Below are 16189 nucleotides of genomic sequence, written 5' to 3'. Positions count from 1 at the left end.
TCAAAAAGGAAATTTGCTCTACGAGACAACTTCTGATAATGTGTTATCAGGTGATATGAGGCTTTGGTCTATTAATTAGCCTTGAAAAATACCCAATTTTTTCTGGCAGTCAGGAAAATGAATTAAACCATGGGATAGATCTCCTGACTCAAGGGTTGCTCTGGTCTGTGGTCTGCAACTGGAGTCAGTAAGGTATTACAGCCCTCCCTGGAATGAATATGCAAATCTGCATGGCAGAACTTCAAAGGTCCCTTGTGTCCCTCCTTGCTGCACGCCTAGAGTGACCCAACTCCAGGCTCTGCACAGTGATCTGGTCTTGTTCTCTTGCTTTTATTGTCTAATAACTTCTGCTCTCTCCCCTGTCATTTTGTGATGTGTAGCAGCAGAAATGTGCTCCTGTGACTCCCTCTGTCTCTCTTTTGAACTTGATCTTGAATAGACACACAGGTTGCTCAGAACTGTGCGGGAGGACCTCTGGTTACCGGTGTAACGAATTAATGAGGACTTCTGAACTTCATTCTCTTATCAGCCAAAGCAAAGGTGGTCCTTTATGTCTGCACCTTGTTATTGCAGTATAATCTACATGGAAATTGTAACTGTAGATGAATTGTGGAAGTTACAGAAATGTGGAATACTTTAGAAAGCTTAGGAAAAAACGATTAGTAGGGTAAAATGAAAATATTAGTAGCAAAGCTTTACATAAGATCAGCTAAAATTTTTGTAGCAAAGTACTCCTTAAAAACAAAGGACCAGCCCATACATCTATCTAGAAAGGCACCCTCTGCCATCTTGATCTGCTGTGAACCACATAGATTCCTCTGAATTTTGCCTTTGCGGACAATTCCAAAGGTTTTCTTGCTTGTTTCTTAAAGATCTGATGCAGAAAATCCTTAGGATTTTCTATAGCACCTAGGTATTTGTGCAGGGGCTCAAGCTGGAAGGAGAAAACAACATCTGCCTGCCTACGGTGGTGTTCGTGTGGCTTCAACACAAATATTCCCATTGTGCAGCTTACTCTTACGGTGTGGGTTTTCTAGGATTCAGCCTGCCTTTCTAGGCTTGTTTCTATTCCTGGACATCAAAGGAAGGAGGGCTTCCCAGAAGGTGGGAAGCCAAAACTCTGGGAGCTGGTGGGTTTATTTACTTGTAGACTCCAGAAAAGACACGCCATCACTGCCAGTGATGATTATATTGCAAGATACGGTATTGGAAAAACGATTTCAACCAACAATCAGATTTGTCTGTGGCTCCAACGGATTTCCAGTGCTCCTGGCCAGCAATGCCTGGCTGAGAGCTCTGCACAGAGGGGGCAGGCTGACAGATGGGCTCTGCAGAGCGGGGTGGCTCCTGGCAGCAAGCTAAGTTGTTTCTAGGACAGGTAGTCAGTGTGGATGGATCAAAGAGTTCCCTGACATTGAGTTTTGCTGTAAACAGACTGCTACCAGATATCCTGTCCCTTGGTCAGCAGCAAGGGGACCTGCAGCAGCTCGTGGGTTCTTCATAGAATTAAAGATGAGTCATTGTAAGGTTGCTGGATTTTCTTTCCTATTGCTCCACTTCCTCTGTTTTCTGAAGATAAATAAGAAATGAGAGCCTGGAAATTCTCTTGAGAGGTCCTGCAGCTTGTTTGTTTTGTGAGAATACTTCTTGTTATCTAATTTTGTTACACTTGTTAAAAACAGCAGCAGCTTTCCCATAAAACTTGCCCCAAGTAAACTAACCACAGCTTTGAGAACTGAGCTGCAGAGCAGAGAAGATCATCTCGGAAACTTGAAGATGAAGTACTTTCTTCTGCCAACTCATTTAGCATTTCTCTATAGCTTTGCACTAAGTAAACCTGTCCAGGTGCGTCCCTGCTCTCAGATGTTGAGAATTTACATTGCTGCTGATGAGTTGCTCTGATGATCTTAAAATTAATTACAAACTTTTACTGCTGTGATTCTACATGATAGAAGTTTTCTGCTATGGAGATAAGCATGTAGTAACAGATATGCTTTTTTTTTTTCCCCAGATAGCTACAAGAAACAATGACTTAGGTGAGTTTGATTGTAATTATTATATAAATAACTGTAGGTTTTGGTGGGACTTCTTCTCTATACCTCATTCTCATTATTTGGTATATTTTTCTCTTTGAAAATGTTTTCCAGCATCAGCGGAAAACAATTCACAGAATTCAGATATGTTTTAAAGTCTCATTTAGTGTGATTATTTATGCTGCTGTAATAAAGAAATTAAGAAGACTTATTGAGCAATTGCTACAAGGAATGTTCTTTTCCATATGTAGCCTCAGCAAATCAGAATACTTTTCACTTTGATTTCTTTCCTATGTGATATAAGGCACTTCCCTGCCTGCTGTACCCAAGACTATTGTACGTTTTTGGCATAATAACCAATAGCTCTTGTCTGTGAGAAATGTATTCCAAGTATTTTGGAGTCAGAACTGAGGAGCATGTCACAATGTCTTCTGTCAAATTAACCTGGAAATTAATAGCTTGCATGCATTCAATATGCATGATAAAAATAGTAATTTCTTTTGTATGATTCATCCCATTTTTACAGAGGTCAGTTATGATTTTTCTTGAATTCCACAAGCTCTAATGAAGAGAACAATGACTTACAATATTTAGCCTTCCACTCTGAAGGCTCCCAAAGCTTCTTAAGCTAAAATATATTTAGTCATGACTTTGATTACAGCTGCACTATGACATCTATATTACTATTAATCTTTTCTATCCAGGAAGCAAGGCAGACCTGACCAGTCTTATCATATTGTGAATGCTAGATTCACCCAGTCTTAATTTACTAATCCTTTTCACCTTATTGGGAAATGAACTTCAGTGAAAGAAATTTCCAAAGGTACAAAAGCTTGCTTAGGTGTATAGCTCTCATCTCCCTTTTGCACATCTATTTGCCTTCTCAGTGCCTTGTATGTTCTTTATTTTCTTCATCTGCCAGGTAGTGAAATAGCTGTGTATGAAGGAGACATACTCTTGAGAAGAGGACGACGCAGTGCAATTAATTGTGAGAGTTGTTTATGGCCCAAGTCACAAGATGGACTAGTCAAGGTTCCAATTAACATCTCTTCTGATTTCTGTGAGTGTATGCAAATGGATGCTGTAAAGTTAGCATTGATCTTCCAGTCCCTATACTCTCTGTTATTTTATGTTTCTGTCGCATGCACCAAAAGCAATCTTTGTCCAAATGAGAATTTATTGACATGTCTCTTTTGCTAATCTGTTAGTCCTATTGTAGTTTGGCTAAGACTCCAAACATTTCCGTTACAGACACTAAAATATGTAGTTACTTGGGCAGTAGTTGCTATATAAATACCAGATAATTAATTTTAATTACAAATATTAGCTCATTCCTGCTAGCTACAATGCACTTTGATATTTAACAAGTACAGAAGAAGAAATATAATTTGTTCACATTATGAATTTATTTTTGTCAAAATTACCACTAGGAGCACTTTTTTGAACACTGTAATTTTCTTTCAAATGTCTCAGAAATATTTCTGCTCTAGAAATCCTGTAGAGGCAAAAATGGAGGAAAAATCCTTGGAGATATTTTTTCCCTTATTATTTCCCTCTAGTCAGTCAATAGCTCTGTCCTGTGCAAAAGGCTGCAGGACCGATGCCTTAATCCAGAAAATTTTGTTCCAGAAGACTTCATATGGGCTGTGCAGGTCTTCCATCTCTCCTCTGCTGAGGCTTCTCTGGACTGAGGCTTCCATACAGACCCTTCTTAAAAGATCTTACCTTGAGAGAAAACGGCATGGAAGTGAAATACAGCCTGTGCCCGATTCCCATTCTTGGGGAAAGGGAATCTGTGTTATCATTTGAGCTGAGGAAAGCCCAGTCTCTGGGTTACCTAGGCTGTTCCTCTGCCCATGTACTTCCAGAACTGCAGCATATACTCTTGTGGTTAGGTGAAGGTTATTCAACCTACCTCCCTCTCTCCAGACTTTAAAGATGAGGAAATGGAGATACAAATCAGTTGTAGATAATTCATAACTGAGGAAGCCAAATTAGGCCAAAATGTTCAAAAGCAGATAAACACTCTTATCTTTATTTGGTACCTGAATAGAAACACTGTGATCTTCAGAGCCTCTGAACACTGGCTGTCTTAAGTGATTCCAAGGGGTGTGTATCAGACATTTGTTATCTCTGATAAACAAAATAGGTTTTTGGTGCTTAGCTACGGTCAGATGGCTCATCTGGGATACTTTAATCCAACTATTTGGATCTGAAACCATTTCATTTTTTCTGTTCTGTCTAATGGAAGAAACAATGCCAATCTTTTGCTTTCCATCAGCTGTCTCCTATAGAATAGCATAAGGGCCAACCATAATTCTTACATCTCCCCTTAAAAGTCCAATCAACTTGAACATCTGAAGGCTCTGTGCCCTTTTTTTATTATACTAGTATGATAAAAAGCTAACAAGTGCTGTGAAGTTTTAAAGGAATGCACCCCATCAATGCACTGTGTTTTTGACTAACCAAGGAAGATTTCTCCTGGCCTCCTCCTCTTTCTAGCAATGACAGAGAGGTCTTGGATTGCTGATGCTCTGCAAGAGATCTCCACATTGACCTGTGTGCAGTTTGTAAATCGCACTACAGAAACAGACTATGTGTATGTTGAACGTGGGCAGAGGTAAGCTCCCTGTCTCCTGGGAGTGGAAACACTCAAAAGGTCTTTCAGCTTCTTTTCTGTTTTGATGTGGGTTTAAGTAATTGCCTTTTTTAATCCTAGCAGTCAAGATTCAGAGAGCAGGTACAATATTTCATTTTTCTTTAGATATACTACAGTTAGTTACATCAGTTAATAGGCTCTAGGAATAAATGTGTGAGTGGACTTAAAGATAATGGGGTATAATTAAAAATGAAATATTTTCCTTAATTGTAAAAATTTAAAGAAGTAGAATTGTTTCAGGTTCCTTGCTTAACTACTTAAACTGCTTCATCTTAGTTTGATATAGCCATTTTACTGTTTTAAAATTTGCCATACTCATCACAAAGGCTTTATTTCTCCCCCTATGTAGTTTGGCAGCTTTCGGAAGCCTAGATATCTCACACCAGTGACTATTTGCATGTCCTTTTCTGTGACTGCACATCTGGAGGCCCTTGGTGGCATAATCAGTGTATCTATTTCTTTGTATTTGCTGAATGTGATTGTTTTGGTTATTGATTGCCTATTCTTAGTTGCTGGTCTTACTTTGGAAAAATTGGAGGACGTCAAGCAGTAGGCCTGGTGAAAAATGGTTGCATGGATAAAGGAGCAATTCAGCACGAAATGAACCATGCACTGGGTTTCATCCACGAACAGGCACGGAGTGATCGGGACAGGTTTGTCAAGATTATGTGGGAACACATTGTGGCAGGTATGTCCACTAAATCTTAAGAGAAAACACATACTTTCAGATAAAGCAGAATGTTTCTCCTGTGAACAGCAATGCAAATAAGAATCATGATTAATGCTGACTGAATTGCAGCAGCAGCACATTCACTGTGATGGAATTTCTTGTTCAGTGTTTGTACTGGGGGAATTTCTGTGGCTACAACTACGTTAGTGTGGTCCTCCAAGGCAGATGCTGCCTAAAAGTAGCTCTATATTCTTATCTTGATTGCCATCTTGAGCCCAGGCTCACCTTATATCCAAAATACTAAGATCATCAGGAATGCAAAATGTTGTTGCAAAGACTTGGCCAGAAGGCAAGACTATGGGACTTTTAGCTGAGGTGGGGTGAAATATAATATTCAGAGATCATGGTGGGGAATCACACAGCAACTCTATCTTCAGGAAAGCCATGGAAATAGGGAAGGCAGCAGGTAGGCATCTTGGCACTGGCAGTGAAATGCACATAGCCTAAAATCCAGATGAACAAGGGACTGAACGTGGACAGAATGGAAGCACGTGCAACCACTAGCATGTGCAAAATTCTGGGACCTGGCATGATGTGAGAGGAAGGACTGCAATTATTTCCTCCTTGAGGAGAGAATAATATACACTGCCATGAAAAGATGAAGCAATGGGGAGCTATCAGGACTGGTAAATCTGTAGGGGGAAAACAGGTGAATGTTATTTAGGGAAAGGAATGCAGGATGAATAGTTTGGTTATGTGCCCTTGATCTGTGTGCTGGGAATACGGGAGCATATACAGAGCTCCAGGCTCTGGGAAGGGGAGGGTAGAGAGAATGGTAGGATGTCCCAGGGAAAGCCAGAAAGTCATAGATATAAGGAAAGTAGGGGAAAAAAGGATGCAAGGAATCACTTGTCTGACAGCTATGAGAGAGCTGGACAACCCACAACAATTGTAAAAAGATAATAGTGTACTTAGTTCATTATAGAAAATAATAGTAGATGAGGCTGGACAATTGAATATCAAATTCTATTAAGTCTCTTCAACAAATAAGATATTCAGTTCTTCATTGTCATGCACAGTTGAAGATATATCTATCTTTTTCTCCAGATGGAACTTGATTGTTTTTATTGCAAATTCCTAACATGCTGTTCTCCAAACTTTTTTCAGCTATTCCTGTGATATCCTAAGTAAATTCCATTTGTGCTGTTCTTTATTGAGGTTTCAGCTCTAGTGTTAAGGTGTGATTTTGCTATGAATTGCTCGCCATTGTACAACAAGGGTGTGCCACGTTTGAAATGCTATCAAAGGATGTGCTAGGAAAGAGGAGTTGAAAACATGAAGTTATACCAAAGATACTAGACACACATAAAATCTTACACTAGTTTTGCAGGAAGAAGTCCACAGGTTCAGATGTCATCATTTCTAAAGGACACAGATGTAACCAAGCTCTGATTCAGACAGAGTATCATGAAAGGATAAAAGAGGGGGAAGAGGTGAAGAAGACAAGACTATGCAAAAGGAGATGGTGTATATCTTCAGTGTTTTAACAGCATTCACCAGGCGTGGAGGCTGAGAAGATTGGCATCACGAGGGAGTTAGAATGCAGAGTGTGTGCAGCACAAGCACTGTAGGGAAAAAATGCAAAGATATGCAGGGAAAAGGAAATGAAGAAACACAGCTATGTTCATGAGGACTGTTAGTGTACATCTCCTGTAAAAACATGCTGCTGTTAACAGTGCTGATGGCAGAGCTCCCACTGACCTCAGTGATGCAGAACTAGACCTCAAGACCTTTTGCAGCTTCCCAGCTCTCCCACACATGATGTTTTTCTCTTGCCAGGACTGCAGTACTGTGGATGTTTGCTGGGTTTTGTTTTTACCCAGCAATTCACCTTGGAAGCCATCCTACTTCTTTGTTTTGACAAAATGCAGCCTGATCAGTTGCTGTCCACTTAGCTACTTGAAACTCAGCTTGTTTTTCCCAAACTTTCGGGGGAAAAAAAATGTATTCGGAGTCTTCAGCCAAAGCTTCCTTTTCAGCTCTTCTGAGTCATTACACTTAGATTCTGGCAGAGGTAGGGGTTTTTTTAGAGTGGAAAAGATGGGTTAAGTCCCCACACGTGTGCAGGTCTAGACAGCCAAATCTCTCTGGCATGTGGTGAGGCAGACACTAGTTTGCTGGCAGCACCTCTGTCCAGCCAGGCTGCTGTTACTTTTTTTTTTTTAGCAAACCAATTCAGCAAAGCACTTATGTGCCAAACAGTAGCCATATGCTTAAATGTTTCACTGCATTTGAACTGTGTTCTCTATTCATCACCTCAAAAGAAGCTGTGCACTTGCTGATAATTCCTTCTGAAGTCAGTATAGCAGATAAGAGGAACTGAGATAAAAACCTAACAGAGTCAGGAAAGCCAATGCTGTTGAGAACCAGTTTGAGCCTTAACTGAGTTTTTGAGTCATGAAAAGCTCCGAAGTCATGTTTACCCCCAAACTTTCTATAATTCAGGATTTTGAAGCTTCTCTTTGCATTTCCTAGCCCTCATTGGGACCAGTGCTGAAGGACATTACTGGAAGAGACTGGCTCTGATTGCAAGCCTGCCAGCCAAGTTGTGCAGACTCCAGAGATTTTTCTGACAAGCGTCCAGCCCTGAACTCTTGTCCAGATGGTTTGTGGTTTACAAACCACTAGTTACAATAATGAAGGTACAGATGTTGAACTGGAAAGGAGTGCTCAGTGGTTAGGGCATTAGCCTCGAGGCCAGGCTGACTGCATTCAGCTCCCTGCTCTGAAATTGCTTGCTTGCCTGTCTTACCATGGACAAGAGACACAGGGCGCAATTTGTATTCATGCTGTCCAGCCAACGGAGAGAAATAGATGCCTTCAGATGAAACTCCCTCCAACTGTGTCTCTCTCTCCCTCTCCTCCGACTATCCTGGGAGCCTTGATGAATAGCTTCAGTGTCTAACTTAGAGAAATAAAGCTAGGTGACATGAATTCCAGTTTGTGTCTCTGGGCCCCAGTCCTGTATCAGTGTAATGCTTTCTTACCTCATATAGGCTTTTTAAGGCTAAAGAGATGAAAAGTGATGAGATGATCAGCAGCTATATTTAAACAGAATGTTTCTAGCTGATCTTACTGAGTCCCCGTGCTTCATGTGAGTCATACCACTTCACTGTAGTCACTGCTGATGGGTTTGACCAGAGACAAAGCCAGAACATGGCTGATAACATGTCCTTTGGGGCAAGTAACAGGCGAACTGTATCCCTTTCTTTTGTGGTCTTATAACCCTTTGGTGGAAGGACTCAGCAAGACAAGTTGGTGGTCACCCAAACATACCTCTGAATTTTTGATCTAGGTGGTCAGCCAGATTTCCCTCTCAAGATATGATGCAGCTTTAGAGACACAGGTTGGATGCTTATAATGTTCAAGATAATACATTGAAATATATTTGGAGACACTCTAATGAAGATGGACAGATGAATACCTTTGCTTGAAGAGATTCGCTTTGTATTCTGAAACCTACTAGACTGAGTGAAAATGGGTTCCCATGGGCTTCAAAAGGTTCTGGTAGTTTTGATAGATCCAAGATCTCAAGAGAACCAGTTATTTGTATCCTAAATTACTCTTAGGATTATGACAGCAGGCAGTGTACTATTACAGCAGGAATAATTGTTCTGAAATGTTGCTTTCCTACCTTACAGGAGAACAAGGGAACTTTGGAAAAGTGAATTCCAAAAATCTGGGCCTTCCCTATGACTACTCTTCAGTGATGCACTATGGCGCGTAAGTTGTTTTCTGAGATGTCTTTCAAAAGAGCAAACAGCTTTCAGATCTTCTGCTCAGATCTAGGAAGAAGGAATTTCTCTGTGCAGGGAATGACTTTTGCTGTTCACTTAAAATTGAGTAAATGGATATAATCAAGGGTAAGCATACTTCCTTCATCAGCAGGATTCCTGGAAAACAGAGTTGATAAGGATAGAAGAAAAAATTAGGACAACGTTTTCTTTCACTGTACTCCTGCCTCTTGCTAAAGGCCTTTGACATGGCTATGGTCCAAAGTCTAAATCTACTGAGTCACTGATCTAAAACAGTTCTGATGTCTAAATGATTTCATTAATGTAGTAACAGCTGATCACAGAGAACAATATTTAGGTACAGAGAGAAGAAAGACGGAGATTTTTTATATAATTAAGATGTCATGTGCTGCCTCATATTCATCTGAGAACACTGTCTAAGGCTGCATTTTAGTCCATAATGTACAAGCTTGTATCATGTATCTTCTCCTTTATTTCCACTAGAAAGTAACAACTTCTGAACAAAGACGTGAAATAAAACTTGTCTAGCAGGAGGCAGGAAATGGCAGATAGTAAATAAACAATTAGTAGATGAGACAGAAGTATTCCTGCTCCTCTGCCTCTGGAACCATGAAGGTGGGATTCAGTTCATTTTGCCAGGACATTGGCGAAAGCCTCCTCACTCAGGACGGTGCAGCTTTTTCTTGTTTCTTGCTTTCAGCTGCTGCACACAAAATGGCTGCCATGCTGGTTCTCTTCAGGGAAGACTAACTGGTCTCTGTGAAGCTTCTTGCCCTTTTCGATTGAAATTCTGTGCATGTGGTACATGAATATGATTATGTAGTTAGCGAACTTCACTGTTTAAAAGAAGTGATCTAGAAATGTGATTTCCTTATTTCTACAGGTATGATTTCTCCAGCACTCCAGGGAAACCAACTATTGTACCAGTTCCTGACCCTTCTGTACCCATTGGGCAGAGAGAAGGGCTGAGTAACTTGGATGTAGCAAAAATCAACAAGCTCTACAAGTGCAGTAAGTGCTGTAGATAGAAGGCATGTGAATCCTCATACAGCTGATCTCTGTAGGCACTGTCGGACATCCCCCAAAGGAACTCAGCCCACAGTCCTTTCAATACATCTCTCCCTAGCCCTACAAGAGGGCCGGTATGTGTGTGGAAACAGACCTGCTCCTGTTCCAAGCTGCTGCCTTCTTGGAAAGGACAATTTACTTTCAATAATTCACTGTCATTCTGAGTTAACCTCACCTAGTCCCTGCTCTTTGACATAAGCAAAACCCATCAGAGAAATCATAGTTGCTACCTCTGTCAACTTCTCATTTCAGGAAAGCTCTGAAGGTTGCAAAGCACGTAAACTGTCCCGAGCCATGATTATAGCTTAGTCATGTGCATCAGTAGTGCCAGCAGGTTTGTGATTTTTTTCAATTAGAAAATGACTGCAGGGCAGTAAGTATGGTTGCCATTTATGCTGATCAGAACAGCTCTTTGCAGGGAACCAGTTGAGATGCACAAAACACAGGTAAAACACCAAACATGCTCCTGCAATGCACGCATTTTGCCTCAACTCCCAGTACATAGGCTAATTGATTTATATGGTATTTGACTTTTCTGAGATGTTTTTCAATTGGTTTCCACCAAAAGAGCAGAAACATTAATGTGGCCTAAATATTAGTGTACCAAATTCTGCTCTGAATTGTGTTAGAACTTAGTTAAATAAACAGAACTTAGTTAAATAAACATCAGTAATTAGTGGGAATCAGCATTCCTTCAGTTGGATAGTTAGGTATCATTGCTGAGAGTGGTTCCTCCCAAATTCTTAACTTCAGATAAGACAGGCTTACAATTAAGTCTCTCTCGTGGTCTCAAAGATAGCGATAACAAGTATTTAATGATATTTATTCTTGATTAGTGGGGCTGGGAATGAATCACACTTCAATACCATTATTATGTAATTTTATAATTAGATCTGTATGTTTTGGAAGAAAAGGGCTAAATTTAAAAAAAAGGATAAAAAATTTGGGGGCTAAAAAAAAAGGACAAAAAGTCCAGTCATCTCAGGAGAAGTAGGGAGCAAGAGAAAAATATCATAAATTCGTATGTTCAGATGTCATATATTCATATTTTGTAATTTGGGGAGTTACACATGCTGCAATAAATGAAGGCTACATGTGGAACAACGAAGATAGATGAGATCAGACTTTGTATACCAGTCACTAGGTCTGTAGCTTGACTTCAGTGCTCTCTGTTACTGTTTTCTCGCAGTGACTACCCCTCTTTGCTTTGACAGAATCTAGTTTTCAAGCTTGATTTTTGCATACACTTACGAATACACACACATTTGCTGATGGGAATTGATATACTGATGTCATTGAAACTACTCCTGTGATTGAGGTTAAGAAAGTTCATGAAAGATCCAGGCCTTTTTTAGTAAACTAAAATATGTGAGTGAAGCCCTACTGTCTTTAAAAAAACATCAGTAGCTGAAGCAGGTAAGTACCTTAACTAGCTTTATTCCACTCACAGGTTTTGAATGAATAATAATTCATTTCTCTTTTACAAGCTTGACTGATGCAAATGGTTGGAGAGACTTGTCAGGCAATTCTGGAAGATTTTTGTGCAGTTTTAATTCTCTTCAATACTGTTTGGTTCTTCCCTTCAGATTGCTGTAGCAATGTGTTGCCTAAATCCAAAGGCTCGTTCTCCTCTGTCAATTACCCATCCCCATACCCGAACAATAGCAACTGCCTGTGGTTGATCCGCATCCGTCGAAGTAAGGTAATTTTTATTAGGAGAAAAAAGGTTTGAACCACAGTGTCAAGGCTACACAGCATTATTTCATTATTATGACTACCCTCTGGGAGTCATTTTCGTGGACCAAGACATTTATTTTGTTATGCAGTGAATGAAAAGATAGTCTCAACAATTTTCATAAGACTTATTAAGTTTATCAGATGCATTATTTAACTTGATTTTTATCCTGTTAAGATTGGATGGCTTTTCAAAGACAAGCAATAGTCAAACATCAATCACTGGGCTCAGTAACAGGGTAGCTAGGTGAAATTCTATGCTCTTTTTATAAGTAAAATTTCAGTGATATATGGATAGTAAAATGAATATGAAGTCCTAGCTCACTTCATAAAAATTAGATGGTTTCAATCTTTCCCTGTGTATAGCATTAAATCCAACATCTGTTTTCTTGTTTCTTGAGATTTTCCTGCAGTTTGAGGCTTTTGATCTCCAACACTCCTCAGACTGTTCTTCTGACTATATAAAAATTTACAATGGAAACAGCAAGAATTCCCCTGTCTTGCTGGACAAATACTGTGGGAAGGGACCACTGCCCTCCTTAGTGGCATCTGGATCAACAATGCTGGTAGAATTTACAAGTGACGAGAGCATTACAGCCACAGGATTCAGAGCCTCCTACAACAGGGGTACGAACACTCCTTTGCAGAACTTGGAGAACAGCACTAATAATATTTGTATGGAAGAACTGAAAATTTTGAACATGTACTCCAGAGTAGTTTTCTTCTGTTATTCTTTACACTTCCATAGCAATTGCTAATGCAGAAGGCTAGGCAATGATGGGGCTGAAGGTTAGCAGGAAACAGAAACTGGAATGTTGCATGGGTCTCATGTTAGTAATCCCGAGAACCCACTCACATTCTTCTGAGAGCCTCTTCACATCTGGGCATTATGCTATTCAAGATTTTGTGGCATTTTATGCAATGTGAGAGGTACTAACCTTGGGTAACTTGCACTTTCTGAATTAAAGGCTTTTGTTATGTTATATGAAACACAGTGTTTACTGTAGTCACTTGAGGGGTGTCTGTTTTATGAACACAAAAATGCATTATGGACTGCTGGATAAAATTCTTTTGTGTTGCAACATGCTTTCAGTTAGAAGGCAGAAGCCCAAATAAGTTGTTATTGCCTTATTTCAACACAAAATGCAAACTTTTTTAAAGCATAAATTGAAGAAGTCTTTACTCTCTTTGCATTAGTCTTGATGGAGTCATTTCTAGATAGCATTAGATCTAGCTTGATAATGCAATCTTGAACACTTGAGCTGATTATTTTCTGAAAATGCAGTAAGTTAGTACCATTAGAATGCTATGCTAATATGGTAACTCTCAATTGTAAAGACAGATAGAGCTTTAGATGCAGCTGTTTCCTGTCCTCCAAAGGTTATTTAGCAGCCATGTTTTTGGTTCCTTCAGTACAGCTGCTGATACAAATACTAAGCAAAGAAATAAAGTATTTCAGCAGTAGATTTTCATGGTAGCACAATTTTCTTGGCTTGAAAAAAGAATACAATAAGCAAGCTCACTTCTACTGCCAAAATATTCTTGTTAATATGCCTTTCTCTGTTTTTCTCATTTGCTCCTCAGTGAATTGTGGAGATACTTTCACAGAGTCAAATGGAGTCATCACCTCTCCAAACTACCCCAATAAATACCCCAAAACCCAGGCATGCTTCTGGGTCATCAGTTCTCCAGTAGGATACAAGGTAAGGCACAGATTAATTCATCTGTGGGTTTCATCAGATCTAATGATCTCTAATGGAATCTTTTTTGCCTTGGAGAATAACAGCTGTAATGTCACTTTTTGAGCAGGCATTTGCAGAGTAAAAACCTGAACACAAAAATCCAGTTTAAGAACTTGTGCTGGATCTTGGTATCTGAGGTGTTCAGCAAGGGAAAACCTTTACACATGCATGTGAATTCTTATGAATTTAGCTTGTACCAGTAGGCTTTTTTCAGAATAATCCCTAGGTAAGAGTTCCCACTAGGAAACTGAAACATTGCACAGGTGCTGTTTTTATATTTCTCTAGAGAAAATGATTTTAAGTGTACAAGATCAATCTTGTTTCTTGCTTCTCCTTCCAATCCAAATGCTGATGAACTAAGCAAATAATTTGCTACTAATTTGCATTACAATATGGGATCAGGATCTGGTGTAAACACAGAATAAAAAATGATGCCTGCACATAAGGATTTTTTGTGCTTGCTACATACAAAGTGTAAGAGAAAAGTATATAACCTGGAAGCAAAGTGCTTTGGTTGTATTTTCTCCAGATATCTCTCAAAATGTTATCCTTTGAGCTGGAAGATAGTGACAGATGCATCTATGACTACTTGCTCATACATGATGGAAGCCGACCTACATCACCTGCAGTTGGCCCTTACTGTGGGACGGAGAAGGTTGCAGACTTTACTTCCACTGGGAACTTTGTGCTGGTTGAATTTCACAGTGATATAGTTTGGGAGTTGCCCGGATTTGTGATGAGTTATACATTTGGCAGGTAGTACTATACAGACGGGAGTTGGAAAACACAGAATGAAAGTAAGAGACCAGCTAGCCACAGGTAAAAGTCAAGATGCCACCAATTTCAGAAAAAAATATAGCTCCCTGATACCTTTAACAAACTCGAAGCTTGATCTCTTAGTCTTACATCTACAGTGATTTGCATGGTGAATTAGGGACAAAAGTGTTCCTGCCCATAGAATGCTCCTGTCTGTAAGCTTTTTGTTATAGTATTCCCATTGCTGGTGTTGCATGATGAAATACAATAGCACAACTGAAACTATGTAAGCAGATTTTCAAGACCTTCTAGCATTAGAAACTATGCCCATAATAATTTCAGAATATGGCTGTGTATTAACTTTAACCTGTATTCTGACAAATGTTACCCAACGCTAAGAGTATGCATGCAGAAAAACCTTCAGACACATGTTTGTTTATGCTTTGAAGCCAAGCTCACTTATACAGTTCATATAGGCACCTTAACTTAGTGTGGAAATTACCACTTTACACTGAAGGTGCAAACTAGGATGTTTGTACAGCATCTCAACTCAAAGAATGGCACTACTCCTCTGTGAGATGAACCAGGTCATGGAATAGATTTAACTAAAGAAACGATTAAGAGTGGCAGGACAAGCAATGAGGGAGAGGGAACAGAGTGTAACACCTATTGTTGCCACTTTGCTGTGGCCTGAGTCAGGTATTGAAATTGTCCATGAGGCATTACCAGAATATTTTTTTTAAATGAGGCCTGAAAACCTAATGCAAAGTCCACTGACAGTAAACGGAGCCAGTAACTTTGGAGAACATATTAGGTGTGAAGTACCTTGTCTGTAGAGAGACATCTGAAGAGGAGAAAGAAATCACCACTGTAGACAGCTAACACTTTGCGTTGACTTGATGTATTCAGAAGTAAATGCCAGTGCCAAACTGGAAGATGCCAAAATGTAATAAGTAATAAAAGTTCTTGCTGCAATTATGCCTTTGCTAAGAAGAGCACGTAGAAAATGCCAATTTGCTTTCCTGGTGCTAGGAAAGCAGACAAGAAAATTTTGAATTATCCTGACTTTTAGGGTTTTTTTAAGGATCTGTAATGTTTTCCCTTCTAAGCACTGGTTAATTTTCACCCTCAGAAGAATGATAATTGATAAGTTGTGGACATCACGGTCTAGAGCTTGCTTGCATCATGGTGAGAAAGTGCATGAGCAGCAGACAGCAAATATTTGTAGTTCTTACAAGCTCCTGTCTTCTGGCTATAAAAAGTATTCCTTCATTTAATTTGGCTCACTATTTAAATTGGCACCTTTTTGAAGGATGTAACAATTTCAGCAGCATGAGAGAAAATTAAACTCTATTTCTATTTTTAACCTCAACTTCAGACTGTGCAAAAGCTAATTCTTCTCCCCGAGTCTGAGGACTTTCATGGAGGTGCAAAAGTAATAACCCCGTGACAACTGTTATTGTATACAAAGTTGAATGGGTCTCTATTTTAAATATACAGTGCTGAACAGCTTTGTAACTTGAGTATTACTTTAGATTCCCTTCCCATGGCCTGATGTGGGGCTCTATATAGGTCCAATGTTTTAGATGTTCACCCATATTTGGTAAAGGAGCATGAACAACATACTGAAACAGCAATGTACTGCATATAGGAATATTAGTCTTGCAACTTGTCCCTAGAAATATGGTTTTAAGTAGGAGTCAGAGATGTGG

At 39.6% G+C, this 16189-nt stretch overlaps 2 protein-coding genes across 2 annotated transcripts in view; one reads left to right on the top strand and one right to left on the bottom strand.

The window, feature by feature from the left end:
• Positions 1–16189, bottom strand: part of LOC115334815 (transmembrane protein 263-like) — a 246604-nt gene that overhangs the window by 226476 nt on the left and 3939 nt on the right. The gene's annotated exons all lie outside the window — the stretch shown is intronic.
• On the top strand, positions 1731–15452 carry LOC115334808 (embryonic protein UVS.2-like). Its single transcript, XM_029999491.1, has 11 exons — positions 1731–1845; positions 2012–2036; positions 2956–3093; positions 4536–4653; positions 5202–5380; positions 9064–9145; positions 10061–10188; positions 11832–11947; positions 12381–12606; positions 13564–13682; positions 14251–15452. The coding sequence occupies exons 1-11, from the start codon at positions 1777–1779 to the stop codon at positions 14479–14481; spliced, it is 1431 nt and encodes a 476-aa protein (XP_029855351.1). The 5' UTR covers positions 1731–1776; the 3' UTR covers positions 14482–15452.

This window comes from Aquila chrysaetos, chromosome 2 (genome assembly GCF_900496995.4).
Source record: "Aquila chrysaetos chrysaetos chromosome 2, bAquChr1.4, whole genome shotgun sequence".
Lineage (NCBI taxonomy): Eukaryota > Metazoa > Chordata > Aves > Accipitriformes > Accipitridae > Aquila > Aquila chrysaetos.
The sequence above is the reverse complement of the archived record's forward strand: the minus strand, read 5'-3'. Positions and strand labels throughout refer to the sequence as shown.